The 17,476-nt window shown below is 40.8% G+C and overlaps 1 protein-coding gene across 2 annotated transcripts in view; it reads left to right on the top strand.

Annotated features, from left to right (window-relative positions):
* COLEC11 (collectin subfamily member 11) overlaps positions 1 to 9,474 on the top strand; it is a 75,518-nt gene extending 66,044 nt beyond the window's left edge. Inside the window, exons 5-7 of one of the 2 annotated variants that reach the window (XM_007476182.3) lie at positions 1,044 to 1,097; positions 8,159 to 8,254; positions 8,432 to 9,474. In XM_007476182.3, the coding sequence (XP_007476244.1) occupies positions 1,044 to 1,097; positions 8,159 to 8,254; positions 8,432 to 8,841 (560 nt within the window). In that variant the 3' untranslated portion in view covers positions 8,842 to 9,474. The remainder of the gene's footprint in view (positions 1 to 1,043; positions 1,098 to 8,158; positions 8,255 to 8,431) is intronic. The other variant, XM_001372152.5, reaches the window with a different exon arrangement.
* Positions 9,475 to 17,476: the final 8,002 nt, after the last annotated feature.

Below are 17,476 nucleotides of genomic sequence, written 5' to 3'. Positions count from 1 at the left end.
GGAATGAAAATGAAAGTTTGTAGCTATCTCCTTATAGAGGAAAAAAGGCTAGGCCTTTAAGCATCTGGAAATCTGGGTTCTAGCTAACTCCCTCTATGACCTTGTATAAATCACTTAAACTCTTTCTCCCTAATAAGTTTCTTTGCTAATGTTTCTTCCAGATTTAAAGAGCATAAGACCATAGATTTAGAGGGGAATGAACCCTAGAGATCATGCAGACAAACCCTTCATTTTATAGATAGGGAAACTGAGGTTCAAAGAAGTATATAAGGTAGCTAAGTGGCTCAGTAGATAGGGCACTGGACCTGGAGTCAGGAAAACCTGAATTAAAACCTGGTTTCAGACACTTATTAGCTATGTGACCATAGGAGAGTACTTAATCTCTGTTTTCCTCAGTTTCTTTATTTAGAAAATGAGAACAATAATAGCTCCTATCTCCCATAGTTGTTATGAGAATTTAATGAGATAAAATTATAAAGCACTTAACACAATGCCTAGAACATAGCAAGTGTGATATAAATGTTAGCTATTGTTTTTTATTATTATGGTGGTTTGACCAGGCTCTACTGGTAATAGGAAGGAGAACTAGGATTTGAAACGAAATCATTTGTTCTTTCCATTGTCTCACACTGCCTACCCATGCTGCCATTTTTGAATTCCCATTCTATAAAGGAGGGAAGTAGGGGAAAGGAGTTCAGAATCATTCATGATGTTAAGGATTCAGGAGGTAATGTCTGTGAAGTGTTAGATGAAATGCACTTAATTTTACAGAACTAGTTTAAGGAATGATCATTCACTATTGCTGAAAATCCCAAAATGTGCATTACTTCAAATATACTGTTAATAAAGCCCAAAGCAAGAGCAATTTACAGAACATAGCGACTCCCTGTTGTTATATGGCAGACAGAGATGGGGTCTTGGGAGAAACTCTGGGGCATTAAACATGAAAGATTCAATAACTATTCCAACCATGAAGTTTCTTAACTAATGAAACGTGTGACCCATTTGGTATGCTGACAAAGCTCTTTCTTTTCCTTTCATAGGTGAAAAGGGAGAGATGGGAGATGTAGGACCACCAGGCCCTAATGGAGAACCAGGTAAGCATTCAGGGGATGAAAAACAATTTACTTAAAAATCCATCTCTGAAAAAAATCAGTCCCCCTACATAGTAATTTTTTAAAAGCTTGAAAAGAGGCAGTGTAGAGAACTAAATTGCACTTTCCTGGTTATACAGGGCAGCACCGTAACTGATCATATCAAATTGTTTTTAACATGATATAGTATCAGTGGAATTGTTCCATCTTCCTTTGCAATTATTACCTTATTTTGACTATGACAAATGAGAAGATGAATGAATTCCTTTCATTTTGTTCATGGATTTCAGAAGGATTTCATTAGGGAGATTTTAACAGGCATCTCTGAGTGGGTTGCTCCCTTCTCCTTTCCTTCCTTTCCACTGGAGATCACTTTCTTTAGAAACCACCTTCCCAGAAGAAAGAGAAACTCTCTTTTTCCTCCAAAAATTCTCAAAATTTCCTAGACCCTTTTTTAGGGGGATCTTTCCTTTATCCCCATTACTTCCTGCTTTGCAAATGTTTACACTGTCCATTCTCCCTAGTGGAATGTTAACTGGAGTAGGGGTGGGGTGAGGTGATGCAGTGACCAGGCAATTTTTATGCTTTTCTCCCCAGAACAGAGCACAGTACCTGATGCAGTCCTTAGATAAATAGATGGATAGAGATGAAAACATCTATTAATTACTTACCATATACCATACAAGCATTAAGTACTAAGGGATAGAAAGGAAGCAAGAAACAGAAACAGAAAACAGTTCCTGCCTTCAGGGATTGCATTCTAATGGAGAGAAGACATCACAGAAACGGGTGCTAGAAAGGGAGAGGTAAATTCACTTGAGAGGACAAGGAGAGGGCAGGGAACTAGCAGCAGGAGACCTAGAGGTAGAACCAGGTTTTCCCCTGAGAGGGAGAAAAGCATGTATGGCATAGTGTGTGGTGTGGTAGTAAGATAGTTAATAAGCATTTCTTTCACTGAATATCTAGACCCTTCTTTTTCCTTTCAGTGACCACTTTTAAAGGCTTGATTTATGAGATGTGATTATGAAATAATGAAATTCAGCCATGCATGTGCCTCAGGATTGCTGTCAAAACTTACCAATTGCTTGGGAGCCCCTTTTTTTAGGATTGTCTTCAGATTCAACCTCTCTCTCTCTCTCTCTCTCTCTCTCTCTGTATCTGTCTCTGTCTCTCTCTCTCTCTCTCTCTCTCTCTCTCTCTCTCTCTCTCTCCTCTCTCTGTCTCTCTCTCTCTCTCTTCTCTCTCTCTCTCTCTCTCTCTCTCTCTCTCTTTCTCTCACTGTCTCTATTCACTGCCTCTCATTGTCTCTCCCTCTCTCCCTCTTCTCTGTCTCTCTTTCTCTCTCTCCCTCCCTTTCTTTTTGTCTGTCTCTCCCCCACTCTTTGTCTCTGTCTCTTTCCCTCCCCTCCCCTCCCTCTCTCCCCTGTGTCCTTCTGACTGTCTTTCTCTCTCTCTCTCTCTCTGTCTCCCTCCCTTCCTCTTTCTCTGTCTTTCTGTTCTCTTTCTGTCTCTCCCTCCCCTCCCTCTTTCTCTGTTTCTCTGTCTTTTTTCTGACTCTGTCTGTCTTTCTGTCTCTTTCTGTCTCTCCCTCCCTCTTTTTCTCTGTCTGTCTGTTTCTCTCTGTCTCTTCCTCTTTCTTTTACACACAATCTGTTGTGGCCCTCTATCTTTTTTTTTTTAATCCTTACCTTCTTTAGTATCAATTCTAAGACAGAAGAGTGGCATGGGCTAGTCAAGTGGGGGTTGTGACTTGCCCAGGGTCATTTAACGAAGAAGTTTCAGGGGCCAGATTCAAGCCTGGCACTCTAGCCACTGTGCTACCTAGCTGGCCCAGTTATAGTACCTTTGGCTCCCACCCTTCTCCATCTTCCTTAGCTTTTCATATCTTGCCCTGTATTGATTTGTTCATATGTCATATCTCTATATAACTATATATCTATAATGGGGATATATAACATATCCCATATGTTAATCCTTCAAGGGTAGGGATCATCTCCTTTTTTTTTTTTGCTGCCTAGCGTATAATAGGCAATTAATAGATATTTGTAGAAATGAAGAATTAGTTCTGATATAGCATCATGGATTTCAGAATTGACAGGGATTTTAGAGGCTGTGGAGTCTAATTCCCTTATTTTTATAGATGAGGAAACTGAGGCACAGAGAAATTAAGTGACTTACCCAGTGTCAATGTGGCTAGGAAGTGGCTGACATAGGATTCGAATCTGGGTCTTTCTCACTCCAAGTTCAGTGCTGCAACTGGAAAACCACATTCCCTCTCCTCTCTGCTCAGTTTTCCCCTTATGCTGCTGCTTAGGCCAACAGCTTAAGGAACTCTAGAAAAGGTCTGTGCTGGTATTTGCCTGGAGCTGGTAGCAGGATGTGTGGGGGAGAAGCTGCAGGGTCAAATATGAAGCTGGGAATCTGGATGGACTCTTGGTTGGGAGCCCCTCAGGAAGTTGATTGACTATGTGACATGAGCCTAATCCTGTGCTGTCAGCAATGAGCTCTAAGTAATGCCATAGGCACAATTGGTCGAGATCTCCAAGTGTGAATTGTTGGAAGTCACAAAACACATAGTATATATTTGTAAAATGGTTTACACATTTTAAGGCATGTTACCTGCATTATCTCTTTGGATCCTGCCAACACTAAATGTCCCTTTCAGGTAGGTAATGGAAGTATTCTTACTCCCATTTTACAGATGAGAAAACCCTTACCTTCTGTATCATCTTCCTGAGTTCAAATCCAGCCTCACATATTTGCTAGTTGTGTGACCCTGGGCAAGTCACAACCTGGTTTGACTCAGATCCTCATCTGTAAAATGAGCTGGACAAGGAAATGGCAAACCCCTCCAATATCTTTGCCAAGAAAATCTTATTCAAATAAATAACCTCTGAGCAATGAAATGGGCAGCTAGCTGGTGCTGTGGATGGAACGCTGGGTCAGGAAGACCTGAGTTCAAATTTAGCCTCAGACACCTGTGAACAGTGTGACCCTGAACAAGTCACTTAACCTATTATTTGTCTCTGTTCCTAATCTGTAAGATGAGGACACACTGGAGAGGGAACTGACAAACCATTCTGGTCTCTTTGTGAAGAAAACTCCAAAGATAAGTTCATGAAATTACAAAGAGTTAGATATGACTGAATGACTAAAAAACAACAAAAATTGAGTTGTGCCCTGGGGAAAAGAGAGTCATTGGATATAGAAGGGGGAAAAAAAAGAATCTTTGTTAAAAAAATGAAGCAAAACATCAAAGGAGGAACAAGGACAATAACAACACGTATAGCACTATAAAGTCTGCCAATATGCTTTATTAACAGTATCTGAAATGATGTTCACAACAAAGGGAGGCACTTTCATATCATTAGTACCATCTTACACTTGAAGAAACTGAAGGTAATAGAAGTTAAATGACTTGTCCATGGTCATACAGATGAGAATCCGATACAAGATTTGAACCCAGATCTTCCTGACAAAGTCTAATAATCTATACATTATACCATACTCTCTCAATAGGATTTACCACAGCCATGTGAAGTGTTGTTTTATTTTGTATGTGATTCTCTTATTCAAGTCTCCTTCAGTTAAAAGACAGTTGCAAAAATGAGAGTGTTATTAACTGGCCTATATCTATGGATGCTCCACAAATCAGAATCACTATAGAATAAATCCTGAGACAGCTCTGAGTCTCTAGGGAGAGGAGGATCTTATAAATGGAAAAAAGGAGCTTTTTGTTCCTCAGAGGATCCCATTTTAATAGTGGGGGGAGGACTGGTCAGGCTACTTTGGGATCAGAAAGTTTGGAAGGAAGATGAGGAAATAAATCTTTAAATCTCTAGGTCCTCTCTGATGGGGTCTTCTCCTGAGAGCCATGTTATACTGCAAGCATCAGGACCATCGCAAGTGCCTCAGAGAAATTTTCAGAATTAAAAAAAATTCCAAAATTCAAATATAAAAAGAAACTATTGTGTGGAAGGAGTGACATGAATGCTTCTGACACTAAGTTGGGAGGGATAGCAAGTACACTGATTAATAGAGGTAGGATACAAAAAGGACTTGACAGTTCAGAAGATAAGCAGAAGCTGGAAAGGTGGAACTTAATAGGGATTAATGTGGAATCCTGAATTTAGGTTAATAAGACAGACAGAGAGAGAAGAGAAGCAGAAGCAGAAAGAGAGGCAGAGAGATAGATAGATAGAGAGTCAGACAGACAGACAGAAATAGTGAGATAGAGGTAGAGACAGAAACAGAGAGAAAGACAGAAAGAGAAGAAGAGAGTGGCAAAGACAGAAAGACAGAGAGACTGAAACAGGGAGAAAGACAGAAAAAGAAACAGAAAGAGAGGAAGAGAGAGGGAGAGACAGAGTGACAAAGACAGAAAGACAGAGACAGAGAGAGACAGAGACAGAGAAAGACAGAAGCAGAGACAGAGAAAAAGAGACAGAGAGACAGAGACAGAGACTGAGAGGCACACACACACACAGACATAGGAACAGAAAAAGAGGGAGAGGGAGAGACAGAAAGAGTTAGAAACAGAGAGGAAAGCCTGAGCCCAAAAGATAGAGATGGGGTGTAGGACAGGAGACAGACAGAGAGAGTTTTAGTTGATATAAATTTAAAATAAGTCAGTGAAGTGACACAGGGGCTATAACAAGTAACAAGGGGCTGTAACTGAGGACAAAGACTGTCTATTGCCTCTTTTTGTATCCCTATTGCTTAGTATGGTGCCTGGCACACAGTAGGCATTTGATAGATGTTTATTGGCTCATTGTTTGATTGATGGTCCCACTGTGCTCTGCCTTGGGACACTGACAAATTGTAGTGTCTTTAGAAGAAGGTGACTAGATTTTGAAGGCACTTGAAACTCTGCATATGAGATATTATAACGTAAATCTCTTTACAAATCTTAAAGCATTTAATGAACTCTGGCTATTATAATGAGGAAGATTTGAGGGAAATGGGGATGATAAACTAAGAAAATATACTTGATTGGGACATGATGGATATTTAAAAAACACTTGGGAGTAGTTAGATGACTCAGTGGATAGAGAGCCAGGAGGTAGAGATAGGAGGTTTTGGTTCAACTTGGGCCTCTACGATTTCCTAGCTTGGTGACCTTGGGCATGTCACTTATCCAACCCCAATTGCCTAGCCTTTACTACTCTTTTATCTTGGAACCTGTTCTAACTGATCTGCCTTAGAAATGATTCTAAAACAGAAGGTAAGGGTTTAAAATATATATTTGGGGGGCAGCTGGGTGGCTCAGCAGGTTGAGAGCCAGGCTTAGAGATAGGAGGTTGTAGGTTCAAATTTAGCCTCAGAAACTTCCTAGCTGTGTACCCTGGGCAAGTCACTTAATCCCCATTGCCTAGCCCTTACCATGCTTCTGCCTGGGAAGTGTTGATTCTAAGATGGAAGGAAAGGGTTTACACACACGCACACATGCACATGCACACATGCACACATATTTGAAAGTCTGCCTCATGGAGGAGTAATTGGATTGGCTCAGCATAGTGTCAGAGGGCAGAACTAGCATTCTGATCTTGCCTCTAGCAATTCATAGCTGTGTGACCCTGGAAAAGTCACTTAATGTCTATGAACCTTGGGGTCCTCATCTCTGAAGATCTTTCCTGTTCTAGCTCTATAATCCCATGTGTGGGATATACTAGGACCTCTAGGGTTCTTTTCAACTTTAACTCAGATTTCCTATTAAGTATGCTGTAGAGGGGAAGCCTTGTTTTGTATGGAATGCAAGGCTAGGCTTGACCAAATAAAGCCTCAGATATTCTACAAATGGATAGATGAGTGACTACTTCATGGAGTTTGAATAGGGGTTTTCCATGTCAGCCCCGTCTACTCCCCTTTAGAAAACATAAAACAATAATGTAGCTGGAAGGAATTAGATGAAGTGCAAGGAAATTTCACTTCCACCCTCTATTCCCCTTCCCATTCCAACCTCCACTAAATGTCCAGAACAGATTACCACGGAAGATTCCAAATTCTTCTCAGAGACAATGAAAAAAAAAATGATTTTGTTGGTATCTCTGGTTTTTACCTTATTTTCATTTCTTAATATTCATTTCCCATCCTCCACTTGGAGAGCCATAGAAATAGGGAAAAAATAGCTCAGCAAAACTAATCAACACATCAAATGAGCCTAGCAGGAAATGTATTATTCCCCACACATAGTCTATCACCTCCCCCAGAGACTTGAAAATACATCTTGGTATAGTGCAAAGAGGCAGGTGGGTGGCACCATGATGCATAGAACACTGAACCTGGAATCAAGAAGACCTGAGTTCAAATTCAGCCTTAGATACTTACTAGTTGTATGACCTAGATCAAGTCACTTAACTTCTATTTGCCTCGGTTTCCTCATCTGTAAAATGTGATTAATAATTGTGCCTGTCTCCTAGGGCTGTTGTGAAGATCAAGTGAGATAATAATTGTAACATGCTTAGCCTGGTACACTGTATTGTAATTGCCTGGTTGAACCTGAGCAAGTTAGTTAACCTCTGAGGACCTCAGATTCCTCATCTATAAGATAAGAGGGTCAGACTTAATGACTTTTAAGGTTTCCCTTCCACCTTTATTTAATCTGTGATTAGTTGTTGTTCAGTTGTGTCTAACACCCCATGACCCTAGTTGGGATTTTCTTGGCAAAGCTACTGGAGTGGTTTGCCATTTCCTTCTCCAGCTCATTTTACAGATGGGGAAGCTGAGGCAAACAGGGTTAAATGACTTGCTCAGCGTCACACAACCACTAAGCATCTGAACTCAGGAATGTGAAACTTCTGAGCTCTAGATCTCCATTCCCTATGCCTGGTGATTATTACAGGAGCAGTAGACAAGCACTGAGGAGCATGAATTCTCATTCCATCTCACTGACTAGTTTAGTCCCTGAGGCTCTCGGTCTCTTTGTCTATAAAATGATGGTTTTGGATTTGAGGATGGTTTCAGCTTCCCTCTGTCTATCCTAGAAGCTCTTAGAAGTGGGGAATACTTGTCTTCTTAGTTTTTTGTCGTGTTCGGTTTGATGAGCCGACTCCTGGTCTCCGCAGGCATACCTTGCGAGTGTAGCCAACTCCGAAAGGCCATTGGTGAGATGGACAACCAGGTGGCTCAGCTGACAACCGAGTTAAAATTCATTAAAAATGGTATGTTCACGTCCATGTCCCCCCCACCCCTTCCCTTCTGCATTTTTTCCTCCCCTCACCAAGATAAAATTGCTCTTCAGTAATGTTGCTATGTTATCCTCTTTGCTGTCTGTGTCTATTTTCTTTTTGTGGTGTGCATTAAGTTTGTTTATAGAAATGCGAGTGCTCACTTTTCAGCACTGCCCTCCCCCGCAGCTGTCGCTGGTGTGCGCGAGACAGATAATAAGATCTATCTGCTGGTGAAGGAGGAGAAAAGATACACGGATGCCCAGCTGTACTGCCACGGCCGAGGAGGGAACCTGGGCATGCCCAAGGATGAGGCTTCCAATGGCCTGCTTGCCTCTTACATCAATCAAGCCGGCCTCACTCGCGTTTTCATTGGAATCAACGACCTGGAAAGAGAGGGCACTTTCGTGTACTCCGACCGATCCCCCATGCAGACCTTTAACAAATGGCGGAATGGAGAACCCAACAACGCCTACGACGAGGAGGACTGTGTTGAGATGGTGGCCTCCGGGGGCTGGAACGATGTGGCCTGCCACATCACCATGTATTTCATCTGTGAATTTGACAAGGAGAATGTGTGAGGAAGGGCTCCCACTATTTAATCTCGAGCACGGTCTGGCAGAGTCACCACTTGTTTATAAAGTAAAATTATTAATGCTACAGTCTCCAACTATCATCCGATAACACGTACAGCTGTAAATGCGAGAGCTATTTCCAATATCAGTGTTGACACTTCAGAAGGGAAGAGTTTTAGCCAAGCAGGGCATCTTTCATCTTAGCCTAGGAGAATGTTCTGGGTGTAGAAGGAAAAGAAAAATGTTTCTCAGGTTGCAGTTTCTGAAGTAAAGTTTTAATATCTTTTTTACTTTAGTCAAAATGTTAATTGTGTAGATGTCGCTCAGAATTGTTCCCAATACGAGGGGAAAAAAAGCCCTTGGCGGTCTCTAAGCTGTAAGATGGAATTTTAAAATGTTACAATAGTTACTCACAGATATTGGCAGTGGGGGCTACAGTTGACTAGCTTCCTTCTGGTTACTGGGGGGGGGGGGGGAAGAACCCTTTCTTCCTTTTTGCAAAAATTACTGTCGATGGTTTGAAAAAATCACTTTTTATTTCTGTATGCCTGCTGGGCTTGAATTGCCCCGAAAGGAAACAACTTTGCTATGCTTCAAACTTGGATTTCAGGAAGAAAAAAAAATTACTCCCAAAACAAATTCCTTTGAGTGAGTGTCTCTTTGTTCCTCTATTATCCATGTTCCTGCTATTATTGTCATACCACTCTATTGGTCCATTTTTCCTCCCCATCACACATTCTCTAGTTACAAATGGACCAACAAAATCCTTCATTTTGAACTTCAAGAAGAAAATGAAAAAAAGGAGAGAATTCTTTTCAAGGTTGGTATTTCGGATGATTAAATTATTCATTTCACCAGAAGGCCTTGGGAAATTATGTGATCAGGTAGTTTACCTCTGACATGAACCCTCAAAGGACAAAAGGATTTAAAGCTGGAAAGGGCTTTGGAGATCATCTATCGAGTCCTGTGCTCTCATTTTACAGCTTCCTCAAATGAGTCTCAGAGGTGAAGGTCCTGTGTCCAAGGTCACGTGAGATCCTTGGGTAAACCAAGATGTGAACAGAGTCCTTTGATTCTCGATTCAGAGTCCATTCCCTCATATAACAAATGTCTCTTTACTGTTTACAACTTTTTACAGGCAGCTATCATGATATAAAAGTATTTCCCTCATCAACGACTGTACTAAAATTCCTAAATTAATCATACCTTTGAGATAAGGCATGAAAGGTGACTTTTAGAAAACAAATATGTTCTCTGGGAGGAGGAAATATCTAGCAGCCAGGGACCCCTTCCCCTCAAAGCTATCCCAGGTTTGAGGTTCTGTGCCGGTTAGCATTGACTCAGAACCACAGCTCATGAGCTGCTCTGCTCTGTTTCTCCATTGTGTTTATTTTTATAAGACTAGAGAACATGAGTTCAAAGCAAAGACAATTTAAAGAACATAGTGAATCCACTGGCAAGATTTTCTCCCATAGTCTGGGGATTTAAGCAATAAGCATGCATATAAGTGTAACACATGGGATATGTTCTTCTTCAGATGACCATATCATGTGTGTTAGAGGGTACATATAGAGAACATATGTGACCAGTGAACATACATGGAGGCAAGTGAAATGAATAGAACCAAGGGATCATTATATACAGCTACAGGATTAATGTTTGAAGGATAACTCGTGGATTTCTGTCTCTAGAGAAAGAACTGAAAAATAAATAAGCAAGACAAAAAATAAGCAAAAAATACTTTATATATACATATATATTTTAGTTCAATGGAGCCTTTTGTAGTATGGGGAGGAGAGGGAGTGAGATACTTGGGAATTTTAATGTAACCAACAAACAAATTAATTAATAATAATAAAAAAAAACAGGATAACTGAAACATTAGAAAAAAGAATATATATGGAAGATATAAATAGGGGATGCATATGTGTGGGAATGTGTATGAGGGGAACCATATGCCAGGAACATGTGTGGCCTCAGAGCACATATGTGTAGGGACATGTGTGGCTGGGGTGAACACTTAACTGGGACAATTCACTTCTCCCTTGGCAGAGCTTCTGATGGCCCCTCGAGTTGTCATTGGGCTGCTTTTCTGGGTAGCGCATCTCTCCTCTCTGCTGAACATTGTACAGTGTCTTTTGGGTCTCACATTCTTCCATATTAAATCTACAAGTCTATAATGCTCTGGGTGGCTGTGCAAATAAATTTAGGGATAAGGGCAAAAGGACTGGGACTAGATTCATATCCTTTTTTTCTAAATTTCTGACATTATCATGCATACATGCCAGCGATAAACTCCCTATATATTGCCCCACATAAAATTGATGGGCTCTCTACATTCACTTAAGGCATGGTCTCACAATAGGATATGAACCATTTGGAGGAGAAAGAATGATTCAGTGGAATGAATATTGACGTTGGGATTATAGAGCTTGGGTTCGAATTTCATCTCTGCTATTTTTTACCTGTGTGACTTTGGGGAAATAATTTTAATTCTTTGGTTCAGTTTTCTGACTGGTAAAATGAAGAAGTTGGACTAGATGATCTTTAAGATTATTTTCTAGTTCTGCTGTGATCACAGGTGTGGGTAGGACCAGATGCCCTCTGAGTGAGTCTCTGAGCTTCTATGAGTTTAGTCTACCTAGGCTTATGTTCTTTTAATATAGTTTTCCCCGCAGGAGAAAATTTAATTGCTTTATGGATGAGCCTGATAGTCTAGCCCTGAAAGACTGCTCTATATTTATTATCTGTCAAGTTGGAAAGGGGAGTGGTGGTCATATTTGTTCTTAATTAAGTTTGTACATTGGCAAAGCCAATTCTGCTTAGTCTCAGGGAGCAATAATACCCTTAGCTTTTGGTACCCTGTTCAGCATCTTTCACAAGCCTATCCTCTACAGGTTTCCTTCAGAGGATGGAACTTTTATATACTGTAGAGAAATTCAGTTCCTTCCCTTCATAAGACCTAATTATGTATTTTTCACTGTCTCCTTTTCTATCTGCCTTTCCCTCCTTCCTTCATTATGGGAAAAGGGGGAAGGTGTTAAGCAGGCATGGAATTCTCTTCCAGAAATAGTATTTAAAGCTGACAAAGCCCTTAGAGATAATTTAATTTGAACCTCTCATTTTACAGGTGAAGAAACTGAGGCCCAAGACCCAAACAATGTTAAATGTCTTGCTAAAGTAAGACAGGAATGTCACTAAGTCAGAATTCAGATTCAGGCCCTCAGGTATTGAATCTAGTGCTCTTTCCACTCTAATCTGCAGGGGAAGGGAAATATACATTTATTAAGCACCTACTCTGTGTTGGGTACTTTACAAGTAATATCTTGGGATCTTTACAATTACCGAGTGAGGTACTATTATTATCTTCATTTTACATATGAAGAAACTGAAGTAGACAGAGGTTAAGGGACTGGGCCTGGGTCATATAGCTAGTAAGTATCTGAGGCTGGATTTGAACTCAAGTTTTCCTGACTTCAGTTACTGTGCCTCCTCACTGCTTCTCAGCTTCTTGGCCTGGCTTGAATTCCATAAGAGAATTTTGTACCTGTTAGTAAGGATTTTTGTGAGGAAGAGGATCTGGTTGTGTTGGGGAATAGGCAGGAGATCCCAGGGGAATCCTGTTTCTAACCTCAATTGGCTTTCCATTTGGAAGATTTAATAGGAAAAGGCAGGAGAAGGGGGTAAGGATAGGTCAGCACTGTAGTGTGGTATAGTGGAAAGCTTGCTGGTTCTGGAACCAGAGGCCCTGGTTCACATTCCCATCCTGTGATGCTCCTTATTGTGTCCCCTTGACTGTATCACTAACCTCCCTAGCCCTTGATCTTCTTAGCTCTAAAATGAAGGGATTAAGCCAGAGTGTAGGTGAGGTCCCTTCTAGGGCTAGGATTCCAACTTTACATTTTGAAGTTTAGCCATTCAGCTTAGAACCCTTAGAACCCTCAGCTTAGAAGAAATGGTGATGGAACTACCAGGTTTCAGTACTATAGATTTTATTTTATTTTTTAAACCCTTACCTTCCATCTTAGAATCAATGACTACAGCTTGAAGTTACAGTTTGGGCATGACCAAGAGGCTGGCATTGGTTTGAGCAGTAAGGGCTGGGCAGTGGGGGTTAAGTGACTCATCCAGAGTCACACAGCTGGGCAGTGTCTGAGACTAGATTTGAACCCAGGAACCTCCTGTCTCTAAGTCTGGCTCTCAGTCCACTGAGCCACCTGGATGTCCCCTGAGAGCTAAAGATTTTAAAGAGGATTTATAGGATAGCTAGGTGGTGCAGTGAGAGCATTGGGCCCACAGTCAGGAAGACCTAAATTAAATCAAGCCTCAGATGCTTCCTAGCTGTGTGAACTGATGCAATTAATTTAATCCCGTTTGCCTCAGTTTCCTCATTTATAAAATGAGCTGAAAATAGAATGTAAAATGAACTAGAAATGGCAAACCACTTCAGTACCTTTGCCAAGAAAGCCCTGTGGATAGCTATGGTCCATGGGGTCACAAAGAGATGGACATGAATGAGCAACAAACAACAAATGTGTCAGGCACTATGCTAAGTGCTGGAGATACAAAAAAGGTAAAAGACAGTCCTTGCTTTCAGGGATCTTAAAGTCTAGTGGGGAAGACAATGTATAAACAATTGTGTACACACAAGATATAAACAGGATCTGTAAAATGAGCAGTTTCCTCAAGAAGCCTCTAGGAGCTGTACCAGTTAAAAAATCCTTAGCTTCTGTCTTAGATTAATATTGTGTGTTCCAAGGCAGAGGAATAGTAAAGTTTAGGCAATGGGGGCTAAGTGATTTGCCCAGGATCACACAGCTAGGAGGTATCTGAGGCCAAATTTGAACCCAGGACCTCCCATCTTGAGGCTTGGTGTACTATCTACAGAACCACTTAGTCCCCCCCCCCCCCCATACCAGTTAAAAATATATTCTCTTATAATACCAAGATTTCTCTGTCTGGTACTCTCTCACCCATATCAGCATTAGCATGATGTTGATATTTTGCTTCTTTATATGCATTTTGTGTCTGTGTCCCCCATACCCAGTATAGAATCTGGCACACAGTAGGTATGCTTGTTATATGATTAACATGGAAATGACTTACATAATTGCAAACTCTCAAAAAAAAGACATTTTCATTTAAAAAGAATTGGTTGAAGCCAGGCACAGACTTTTATTTTATGGCAAAGAAAAAATGTCTGAATGCAGTAGCCTAATTCTGTATCCACTGCCACTGTGGAACAATGACAGGGGCCCTAAATTTGGAGTCAGGTTTCTTGGGTTTGGAATCCTAGCAGTAAACAACATTTCCTTCCTACTTCTTGTCTCAGGCATCAGTTTCCTGATCTACAAAATAAGCAGAGCTTGATTATGATCTTTGAGACCTTGTCAGCTTTAATTAATCAATCAACAAGATTTTATTAAGCTCCTACTATGTTCCAGGCACAAGAGAGTATGACTCCAAAAAATGAAGGAAAAAAAATCCACTTATGTAGCATGCAACTTGTGATTTTTCTCCTGTATACAAAGGATTCTCTGGTTTACAAAGTGATTGCAATGCTTTAAATAGTTTTCCTAATGCATTTAAAATAGGATTCATTGACCCAAATTTGGTGTACTCCCAATTTAAGAACAAAAGAACATCTCTAGTGTAAAGAGAGGCACACCCACAGCAGAATTCTGTTCTCTAATGGAGAGGGAAGTAAGTCTAGTGAGCATTTTGGAGAAAGCCAGGATTTATTAGGTACTTCACTGGGGCATGACCAAGAGGCTGGCATACAAATTCTTCCAGGGCCTCACAAGGAGACGCGTGGGCAATGATGGATCTGGGAGAGATAAATGCTGTAATGGAGCCGGCCTCTGGAAACCTGTATTTCCACATTGCCATCTTGTGGACCAATGTGGGATTTATGAGAGAAACCCGTGTCTCCTATCTGCTCTTTGGAAATGTCAGCCTGAAGGATGTTTTTGTCCATACTGAGGGAAGCTTCTCAGCTCCGTTTCTCTGCATGGTTCACACGGGTAACCCTTTAAAAGATATGGGTGTCACAGCAAGAGGACAAGGACAGAGATATATAAAAAAGTAACAGAGACCCTCTAAAGGAGTCATCCTCTCCGGTTCCATTGTCTCTGTCCATGGTACTGATGCCCCTGGGGTGTTAGGTAAGTCACAGAGCTTCTCCAGCCTCTGATACATAGCTATAAAATAATGGAGCTGGATCAGATATTCTCTAAGTTCCCTTCCAACTCTAAATCTGTGATCCTACAGCTTCTTGTTTGTCTGTTCTCTCTCCTGTCCTTCCCTAGTATGACCTTCATTTTTTACTTTGTTAGTATTTTGTCTTTGTCCCAGAATGCCCCTCATTCTCTCCCTGTCCTTCATACTACCTCCAGATACATTCTTCTTCCCTGGTGATCTTGTCATCTGACTCTTGTGCTTGAAAATCTTTAGTGGCCCCCATATTGCCAGACCTGGCATTTGGTCCTAAATTATCTGGTGCTGCCCTACTTTTCCAATCTCATCTTATGCTATGCTGACACCAAACTGGACTACCTGCCTCCTGAGCATGGATTATATTTGTGATTTTGTTCAGGATATTCTCTCTGCTACTAGATTTTCCCTCCCTATCTTGTCTATGGAATTCCTTTGTTGTTTGTTGTAGTTCAGTCATGTCTGACTCTTCATGGCACATCTGGGGTTTTCTTGGCAGAGATACTAAGGTGATTTGCCATTTCCTTCTCCAGCTTATTTTACAGATGATGAAACTGAGGTACAAATGGTTAAATGACTTGCCCAGGGTCACAGAGCTAGGAAGTGTCTGAGGTCAGACCCCAGGCTTGCTGCTCTATCTACTGTGCCACCTAGAAACCTATCATTTAAAGCCCAGCCTGTCTTGATTCTCACGGTCTCAATAATCCTCCCCAAATCCCAATCCTTTGGTCCCCATTCTTGACCATTTTGCTTCATATCTCTCAAATACACTGTCCATGTATTATTCTGTTCTATAGTATAGAGCAGTATTGGCAAAGTATTGGCATGAGTACCCAACTAGCATGGAGAGGGAAGCTGCTCCATTTCCCTGCTTCTCAGCACTGGAGAACATTTTTTCATGCCCCACCCCTCTGTCCAGCCACCCAAAAGTGAGCACTTCCTTCCTCTGCTATCTGGGGTAATGTGGGGGAAAACAGTGGGGTGCTCACAGGCAGCTTGAAGTTGCAGTTTGGGCATGCAGACTTGAAGACTTTTGCCAATGCTGGTATAGGGGGATAATGTTTGCTAACCAAGATTCTGTTCAGAAAGAACTCTAACCATTTAGACCTGGAAAGGGGGGGGGGCAGTTAGGGGAAGAGGGGAAAAGAGAAACAGTGACAGAGACAAAGAGAGAGACAGAAAGACAGAAGCAGAGAGAGAGACAGAAAGATAGAAGCAGAGAGAGAGAGAGAGAGAGAGAGAGAGAGAGAATGACAATGTTGGGAAATGAAATATATTGGGTTTTCATCAAAACTCTCTGAAACTAATATCACTTTAGGATATGGCTGCTGATATACCAGAAGTGGAAGGGGTTTCATTTCTAAAAAGCAAGGGATAATAGGAAGTAAGACCAAAGGATGGATCCTGGATGATGAATTCAATTCAGTTAAGCTCAATTGACATTTATTAAGCACCTGCTTTATTCTTAGCACTATGCTAGTATTATGTGGGGGATAAAAAGATATCTAAGACCAGATTCTTTCCCAAAGGAGCCTGTCAGAAATGGTTTATAATCTTTACCTCCACCCACTCCTGTCTCCCTTTGTTTTGGTTTTCTAAATTCAATTTTATTTTAATTTCTGAACTCTCCCTCTCTCCCTTCCTCTCTCACCCACTCATTGAAAAGGGAAAAAACCAAAACCCATTATAAACCTATATCTATATATCTATATGTATATATATACACATACACATATAGTCAAGCAAAACAAATTCCCACATTAGCCATGTCCAAACAGACAAACACAAATATGCTTTAAACTGAACTCTTAGTTCATCACCTCTTTATTTTGTAGAAGGAAACAAGCTTTATCATGAGTCCTTTGGAGCTCATTTGGATGCTCATTTTTTAAAATTATAATTCCAGTGTCTTTTAAAGTTATTTGTTTTTATAATATTATTTATTATTATTGTATACATTGTTCTCCTGGTTCTGTTCCCTTCACTTTGCTGTAGTTCATAGAGTTTTTCCTAGGTTTCTTGGAAACCACCTCCTTTATCAGTTTTTATGGCACAAAAATGTCCCATCACATACATATAACTTATTCAGTCATTCCCCAATTAGTGGATCCCCACTCAGTTTCCAGTTATTTCTGCCTTCCTTTGAATAGCCTAGTCTCATAGCTCTTCTACCTCCTCAACACTCATGTTTCCAGTCTACTTAGACAAAGCACAAGAGTGGTTATAGGATCCCTTTCTAAACCCTTCCCTTGCTCAGTTGAACCTTTTTTTTCTTAATCCTTACCTTCTATCTTAGAATCAATACTATGTATTGATTCCAGGGTAGAAGAGCAGTAAGGGTGAGGCAATGGTTAAAATGTGAGGCAATGGTTAAAGTTAAGTAACTTGTCCAGGGTCACACAGCTAGGAAGTGTCTGAGGCCATGTTT

Source organism: Monodelphis domestica, chromosome 1 (assembly GCF_027887165.1).
Source record: "Monodelphis domestica isolate mMonDom1 chromosome 1, mMonDom1.pri, whole genome shotgun sequence".
NCBI lineage: Eukaryota > Metazoa > Chordata > Mammalia > Didelphimorphia > Didelphidae > Monodelphis > Monodelphis domestica.
Note: the sequence above shows the minus strand (reverse complement) of the source record. Positions and strands in the feature narration are given on the sequence as shown.